Source organism: Pyrgilauda ruficollis, unplaced genomic scaffold (genome assembly GCF_017590135.1).
Source record: "Pyrgilauda ruficollis isolate IOZ18807 unplaced genomic scaffold, ASM1759013v1 scaffold92, whole genome shotgun sequence".
NCBI classification, from domain to species: domain Eukaryota; kingdom Metazoa; phylum Chordata; class Aves; order Passeriformes; family Passeridae; genus Pyrgilauda; species Pyrgilauda ruficollis.
In genome coordinates, this window is record NW_024531266.1 from 1,400,432 (window position 1) to 1,409,249 (window position 8,818).

General features: G+C 41.0%; 1 protein-coding gene across 1 annotated transcript in view; it reads left to right on the forward strand.

The window, feature by feature from the left end:
* Positions 1-221: 221 nt before the first annotated feature.
* PARP8 (poly(ADP-ribose) polymerase family member 8) overlaps positions 222-8,818 on the forward strand; it is a 109,815-nt gene continuing 101,218 nt past the window's right edge. Inside the window, exons 1-2 of the mRNA XM_041489304.1 lie at positions 222-392; positions 1,111-1,165. Of these exons, the coding sequence (XP_041345238.1) occupies positions 302-392; positions 1,111-1,165 (146 nt within the window). The 5' untranslated portion in view covers positions 222-301. The remainder of the gene's footprint in view (positions 393-1,110; positions 1,166-8,818) is intronic.

Here is an 8,818-nt window from a genome sequence, read left to right on the forward strand (position 1 = left end):
GTGGGGGGATCCCGTGTCACCGCCGCCACCCTCCGCTGGATCCATTGTGAGGAAATTGCCATTCGCCGGCAGCGGCGGCACATCTGGGCGGGCGCATCTGGGCAAACAACATCGGCTCCTGCCGCCTGCCTCCAACGTCCTCCAACCGGCCGAACGGATCTCACCGGGCCGCCAGGGAGGCTCCTGCTCGTCAGCCCCGGGCTCCTTCTTTCGGGCTGAATTTTAAAAAAACCCTAGCAGCGCGGGGGGTGGGGTGGGGTGGAAATAAAGGCTGCTATTTTTTTCCCCTGGGATTTATTTCATGGGGATGTGTTCAAGACAAGAGAGGATTCAGAAGGATATTGACGTTGTGATCCAAAAGTGCAAGGCGGAAAAGGACTGCCTGTTTGCAGGTGAGTTTGTCCCCGGGCGCCAGGTTGGCGGCGCGGAGGCTCCCGTCGCCGCCGCCGCGCCCGACCCGGACCGCGCTCCCGCCGTGCCCGTGCCCTTCGCCGCCGTTCCCGGCCGCGGGGCCGCTCTCAGATCCCGTCTTCCTCCTCTCCTTCCGAGGGCATATGAGGGCAGAGGAGACAGGGCGCCGGCCGGGAAAGGGGCGGGCGGGGTTGGGGGGACGGCATCCCGAGCCGGGGAGCGTAGCGATGGCCGCACGCAGCACCGGGAGCGCTGGGGGCGAGCCCGAGCCCGGCGCTGCCCGCGGGGGTTTCACTACGCGGCTGTTCCCGGGCGGCCCTCGGCGCCTGCCCTGATCCCCGGCCCCAGGCCGGTGGCACGCCCAGCCGCACACGGGGCCCTGTCCGTGCCAGCGTGCCCCGCCGCCCTGCCCTGGGGAGCGGCGGCGCCCCGGCCGTGCCCGTGCCGCTGGCGACGAGCCGTCGCAGGAGCCCGGCTGTCGGCTGCCTGTTGCCGTGTGTGACAATGGAATTCCCTGGCGTTGCCATAGCACCGGGCACTTGTTGCGAGGGGCTGGGGGGAGATGCTGCATTTCCTCTGGCTCACCCCGACTCCCTCTCCGCCGCCCCCGTGTCGGGAGCTGAATGCTGCTCCGTAAAACCTCGGCTACTTCAGCCAAAATCAAGACAAGTTGTAATAAAGCAGTTCTTTGTCTTTCAGATTTCAGGTACTCAGACTCCACCTTTACCTTCACCTATATTGGAGGCTCCAAAAGGTACTTTCTTTACAGTAGTAATGACTCCATTTCCTGGTGGCAGTAAAATGCAGTGGTTCAATAACGTGGCAGGTTTTTTTGTTTCCTTGTCTTTTGCAAGGATGATTAAATCATCAGCCTTCGTGCAAACGTAAACTGAGGAAGAGGTGTGGAGGGAGGTGATGAGGAACGTGATCCTAGTAGTCAGAGGCTCCTTCCTTGGAGTCCTGCTCTGTGAAGCTTTTTGTCTTTGTTTTTTTTCTCAATTTATGTAGAGACATAGAATTCCTGCCATATGTAAACCTAACAGAAACATTGCAAAGGCATCAATGTATGGTGTAAAGTTAACTAATGTTAAAAAACTGGGAAAAGTTAATAACAAATAGGCCAAATTTCACATCAGCAGCTTACTTCAATGCATGAGAGCCATATTTGGTCCCATGGCAGATGCAAGGCTGTTTGCAGTTGACCAAATTAAATTCCTGAAACATTAAATGAAATGTCAGTATAACCTAGAAGGCTAAAAAAAATGTAGTATTGAATGTTTAAATACTATTTTTAAGTGGATCCAAGCTTGTGGTTGTGAATTGGATTGTACCTGTACACATTTTCAAAATACATTTCAGCATTCATTTGTTGTGCTTGTTTTTAAAAGGAAATATATGTAGAAGCTTGAACACATTCTTCTGGTTTCCTTGATTGTTAGTTTTAAGGTGTTACAGTAAAAGTAAATGGTAAGTTGGTCTCTTTTAGCTACATTTTAAAAATTTGATGTAGCAAGAAGTTTTGCATTTATTTTTTGGTTCATTTTTTTTAAATAATTCAATTTCTCTGGGAACTTTGTCAGTTATTTTTCTTTTGCAGGGTACATCACATTAAAGTACTGCATTCTTTCGTATTCTTTGTGAGTGAACCTGTCAGTGGAGGCAGCACTCCCACAGCCATTGATGCTCCCTCTGTGCATACTTTAGGATCTGGCTGTAGGACCAGACTCCCAGATGGTCTCCAGGCTCCCAGGGTTGCTCAGAAAAATCTTTTCCCACCTCACTATCCTACCACTTCCTACTAAAGGAAAGGACAACTTCTGTCATTTTCAGTGAAGTAGAATATTTCACCCAGTATCTCAGAACCAATATATTTTTGGGTTGCTCATAGTGTACTTTTGCCTTCATTATTTTAGTATATGCTTTGTTTTGGAGTGGTTTTAACACATTTTCAAAAGGATTGATACTGAAACACAGGCCTCACGTGACATAAGCACCATAGCATAGGTATGAATTCACAAAACCTTAAAGGTGTGACTGCCGTGTTTAACTGTGATCACTTTTTCAAGGTGGGCCCAGCCCTGGTGGGCTAGGGTGATACGGAGGGAGAGGCATGTTAATTGTCATGAAAGGCAAGAAGAATGCAAAGTCATAAGTTTTGTTTTGATAGAAAAGAGAAGAATGTAATCAATAAAGCACAGTTATAGGAAAGCGTAGTATCAGTTGGAAAATGTGATTAATATGATAGGAACTGTCTGCCGTGTTTGTAATCCTAAAATAATGGAACCACAAGCTACATAAAATCCTAGCCCTTAAAACTGTACCTTTCAGATAAGGAAACAAAAAAGGGCAGGTGCCAGAATTGTAAAAGTGTAAAAGCCTGTGTAAAATGAACCACAGTCAGCCATGTATATGGAGGTGCTAACCCCTGCATGTTCTCTTGGCATCAGTGAAGGTGTGCTTTTCTTTACAGTACCTGCTATGGAGTAGATTCCTTCGAATCAATACAGTAAAAACTACTTAACAGAGACACCATTTGTCATCTAACTAAAATGATTGAATTTGAAAGTTACTTCGAACTGTTCTCTGAACCAAATAGCATAGCAAGAAAACAGGAAGTTAAACCTGTTTATTGTTTCCATTTTCTGAGCTGGATAAAGTGAAAAGCCCAAGGGCATAACTAATGGCAAACAAACTGGTTTATCAATGTTGAAACAAAGTGTTGGCACTTGCTCCGTGAGAAACAGAAGAGGGCCTTACACTCCCCAGCCTTGAATTTTAACAGGGGTCAGCATTTGCTTAGGAAACTGATGGCTGAAAAACAGTCTCAGGACCTTGATGATTCAAACAACTGAGAAACAATCGCAATTCTTACGATTTGGTGGAAGCGGGTTGTTTCTTAGAGCACACTCAAATTCCACTTTCCTTTTCACATTTCAAGCACATTAAAAAACCCTCCTTTTAGAGGAGGGTTTTGTGTGCTCTGTGTTCCCTCCTTGTTTGTATTGTGATTCAGAAAGTTGTCCTGCAGTATTCCTGGTGTACAGTGGTGTACTGAGTGGCAGGCTTACAGCAGTAAGTTCTCATACATATAAGTGTGTAAAATGAAAGCTATTCTGAACAAAACTTCAGCTTCTTGCATCAAAGGTATGTGAGTGGTTTCTTTTTGGAGGAGGTTCTCATGGAGCAGCAGTTATACTGCAACATGTGCAGCATTTGGGCAAGTCTCCAGTACAGGGTCACCAGCAGTGGCTTATACGTGGTAAGAGTTTAGGAGAGCACAAGGTCATCCTAGGACCTTCTTTTTTGCCTTTGGGTATCAGTTTTTTCTTGCTGACACTGCTGCAGCAGTGCTCTTCCTGAGTGGTAACACCATTTTCTGGTTATTGCACTCAGGAGTTGTCCCAAAACGATACAGCCTCTTTTAGATCATGGTCATCAGCCAGTAGGCCCTGTTCAGTTACTTCAGATACTCAGCCCAATGACTTGTTTTTCCAGTCCACGGGAGCACAAGCATTAGAGTAGTGGGCAGAGGAGTGGATGTTCACTGAATGGATGTTCAAACCAAGAAAAGGTCTGAATGAGTAAGAGTAGAAGTGGTGTGTAAGAAAGATTAAAGTACTTTAGTACTCATTATTAGCCATGCCTGTAACTAAGAATCTTTCATGCTTTGTTTCCTTTAAATATTTTTTTTAGGTCAGTTTAGCCATAGTGGTTACATGAAAGAGCAGAAGTCCTTGAAAAAACGCGATTTGTTTGAGAAGCAGGATTCTTTGGCAAATGAAGATACTAGCAAGTTAAATATCTCTCTGGGTTTTCCTCAGCATACTGTAGCTGCCTCTAGTGCCCATTATGTTTGTTTATCAGTGATCTTAATTTATAAACCCAGAGCTAGGTTAATAGTACATCAGGGTAAGTCCATGGAAGCCAGTATTATTTCAGTTATTATGAGGACCTAAGGTTTAGTTGTGCTTTTTTCCTTCAAACTGCTAAGTTTATCTGTGTGAGATTTTTTTTCTTGGGACTGGCTTCTCAGGCTTTATCTGATTTTTCCCTTGTTGCTTGGATTGATTGAATAGCCTCTTCCTGCACTTTTGAAATATTAAGGTGGTACATAAGCATGCTGCAGATCCATCCAAATAGATAAGTCTGATACTGAGGACATTTATTATTGCTTATGTGGACTTAATTTGTAATCCCATAGTAAATTAGTACTAGTTCAGACAAACCTTTTAGAGTGTATTCCTTAATGCACTGTGTTTACGCTTCCAAATTATTATATCTGTTTGTCACTGCAGAGATGTGACCTGTTTTGGGAAGGTTTTAATTAGCAATTTATTAGTAAAAGCATGTCTTAATGTGGGTACTAAGTAGAGGGCAGATTGTTTATCAATTTGATGTGTTTTTATTTCATTATCAGAAAGCAATAAGTAGGTTGATTTCTTATAAAAAGAAGTGTTCAGCCAGGTGCTGTGACTGTGCAATATTTACTCTCCTTTAACTATATCTAGAAGAAAATTTAAAAATTAGTTTTTTTTTTTTTTTTTTTTTTTTTTTTTTTGCGGGTTTAAAAAAAAAATTAAATTTTTTTTTTTTTTTCTGCAGGATCTAAAACAGACATTAAATTGTGAATATGTGGATTTCTCCATTTTAAAAGAGACTCTAGTTTCCTTTTTCTGTCCCTGTATTAAGCACTGTTCCTCCAGAAACCAAGCAGACTGAACAGATCTGCTGATCTGTCATCTTTCAGATAAAAATGCATGCTGCCCTGAAGTTGTTTTCAGTTTATATGTCATTTGATATGCTTTACATAGAAGCAGTGCTTAGTTGTCCTCAAAAAAGATATTTTCTCTTTAGTATATTTTCCACCCTGCTCTTTTTTTTTTCCCTGAGGCTAAACAAGGACATCATACCACTCCTGAAATAATTCTTCATTCGAATACGTTCTTAACTCTCATTGGCAGTGAAAGACAATGACGATAAGGTTGTGCATGAGAACTAATAATGAGATCTAATACTGCAGCATATTGCAACTAGGTAGCACCTGAACATACAGATTAATTTTGCCAGCAAAGTTCTCATCTCCTATTCATGCAGTGGATTTACGTTCTGCCTTCTGTACTTCAGCACAGTGATTGTAACAGTGGCAGTTCTGAAAAAGCAAGGAAATTTTGGTCTGGAGTATTTGTTTATTTTTGCTTAAAATAATGACACTTTATTATCTTACGTGGTTTTCATTTTGAATATCTGGCTTTTTCTGTTTTATTCAGGTTATTGTAGTATCAGACACTCTCATGTAAAATGATGAGTTACTTTCCATTTCACTGTAGTAGTGAAGCATTTCACAGACAGGGAGCTGTGCTACTGAAAGAGGGACTAAATTGCTTGTAACTTTATAGCTAGAGATGAAACCACTATCTGAAGTTCTAGCATATTATGTCTACAAGGTGTTTAAACCACTTGACAATAAATAGGTGCAGATAACTTTTTCGCCCCTTTTATGGTATGCTCTATTGATGCTTCTGTGGATTTATAAAACTGCCTACATGAGAGATTCCATTTGGTGAGGAATTTTGAAATTCTGTGTAATTCTGATAGCATTGAAGTCTTTGGTACACAAAGTAAAGAAAAACATGTTTGGGATAAATTATACATATCTTAATATTGATGCTCAATTTATGTAGAATACAGGAAAAAAGAGAAAACTGAAAAACTTTAGTTTTTAAACTAAAACACATAATTGTGTCCATTCAGAAAACACCAAAATGAAACACATTTGTGTGGTTGGTTTTCTTTATTTCCAAAATCATGTTGTTTAAGACCAGCATCTTTTGGATTGGACGCAGCTCCCCTGTCAGGTTTGTTACATGGCAGTGTGCTTACTGGCTGTGCAAGGATTGGAAGGGGAAGGTTGCACTGATCCTTTTGGTAACAGTGGTAGCTTACATAAGATAAAGTATAGCTTACAAAGGTGACAACTTGATTTTAATGGAATCCATTGCCCTGACTGGTTTTAGTTTCGATTTATCAGTTTTATGCAGAGCCTAGGAAGGGCTGGTGCAAGCACAGTTCATCTCCTGATGCTGATGACTGTGTGTAACTTTGCTTTCAGGTTATTAAGTAGGTAATTACATTCCTAAAATCTACTTGTACAGTAAGAGGGATGAAAACTAGATACACAGCTTTTACCTAGCCATCTGTTAATTGATGTTTCAAAATACCTGGAAATTTCTGCATCTTTCAATTTTAAATTTCCTATCAAATATGGCTTAACATTTTTTGCTGTTACTACACCATTTCCTACACTGTTTCCATGAAAGAAAAGTCTGTGGTATGAGATGGGAATGTAGTTTAGCTATAATATGTCAAGAATTGTGATTTGCATTTTTTTCACTAAAGATTCTGTAGATAAGGTAATGTTAAATACAGCCTTAGGTACTTAAAAATAGCAGTTTTGGGTCAGGCATTACTAAACCTTCAGTTTTAAAATCTCTCTCTAAGTGTTTTCCATTCTATGAGCTTCTGTTAATGTACCTTCATTCTAACTTTATACTACTTCTAATATTGTCTGTGTGCAGTATGTACGTGAAACCTGTCCATACATTCCTGTAGACAGTTTTTTGGTAAATGCTGCAAGAAGTTCAGTAGGTGTGATTTAACAAATTACTCATTCTAGAAAGAGATCTAGTAGAACACAATAGTAAAAGTGCATCATTAAGTCCAATGATAAAAGGTTGTGAAAAGCAAAATTGCCACTGCCATTCTACTCACGGTGATACTGAGCTTGCTTTATTTTGCTGGGTTTGTGTCTGACAGCTCCTTCTTACCTTGCTATTAAAAAGTCTGTCTGAAATTAACTCTGTCCCCATCACTGCATCATGTAAAAAACATACACTTCAGGGAAAGCATGATCTTGTGGAGATCCTGCTCAGATGTGGTGAAGCAAGTTGCTGTCCTCTTTCGGCTGCCTACTGTACTGATAGTAAGAGCAACTACTTTAAATTGTGAACCCCTTCCTTTCAGTGAGAAAAATGTGGTTTCAGGCATTTAAATTAATGGTCTAGTTTTCAGAAGTGTCACGCTGCCACACCACATAGCAGTCTTGGTATTAACTTGGGTTGTTTAGCGCGTTTTAAAAGCCTCACAATTTTTATTGCAGGTGTTTTTGCCATACAGATGCATGCACTGTTTTTTGAATGGTTTTCCAGCATGGAATTTGGGAGAGTGCTTGAATGTCTTTACAGAAAACAATTTCAGTGACATCTTTCTCTACTTTCCTCACGTATTTTAACATATTAGTACCTAAAAATAAACCTGTAGGCTGTCACTGTTAAAGTGTTAATGTGGTAAGACAAATAAATTTGAAAGCAGAGTTCACTCTGCCAAAATTAATTTAGATCATTTTTCCCTATATTGGGACTAATGCCATTTCTGCCTTTTCCTGTTAGTCTCTACTAATTTCCCATATATTTCATTGCTCATAAATAAAGATCTGAAGATACCTATTGGTGTACTTTTTCCATGGATTACTTACTGTATGGAACGTGAGTTCTCATTTGAGTCAGAGTCTAACCACTCCCCAGTCAGAATAGTTTCAGCACCTAGAGTGAAAGTAAATTTAAACTTGCTGGGAGAGTTCAGTTAAAATTAAAATTGTATTGCCCTACTGCTAGGTCATCCAGGTTAGCCATGGTCTTGCATGTGCTCAGGCAAGGCAGCAGGCAGAAAACAGCCTTGGTCCAGTGCTTTGAGCACCTTTCTGTAGCTTGCTTGAAGGCAGGGGATCTGTGTGAGCCTGCCTTGTCTTCTCGTGACTGTCACCTAAGATGGTGGCATATCCTGGCAATTAGGATGGAACTGAATTGTTCTGAGGGAGAGGTCTATAATGCTCAGTGGGATCCTGTCTGGAGCCAGGAATTAAGGGCAAAGAGGAAGCTCAAAGAACCTCGCTAACACTTCAGATGTTTCCTTCCAGCCTCAAGGCACTGATCAGAAATAAAAAGGGCAACAGCATGTCACCTGGAAAATGAAATATACTGTTTGCCAAAACAGTGCAAAAAATGTTCACATACCATTTGTAGAGAGAAGTATGTAATTAAAGGATATATTCCTTTCAGATTGTGCAGCATTCTGCATTTCATCTTGTGCAGGTTGCTATATTCAAATCTTGTTGCTTTAAATAAGTGCTCCATTTCAAGCTTTTAGAGAAGAATTTTTTCACATTAAGAGCCAAGCTAGAAGACAGCATTGCTTTGCACCATTAAGATGTCATGTTTCTACCAAAAAGGTGTAAGGAGTTTGTGACAGACACTGGCTGCTTTCAAGTAGAAAAAATAGGCAGTGGATTAGACACAGTATTTCAGGTCATTAGCTTTTCAGCAAATTACATATCTTTTTTTTTTTTTTTTTT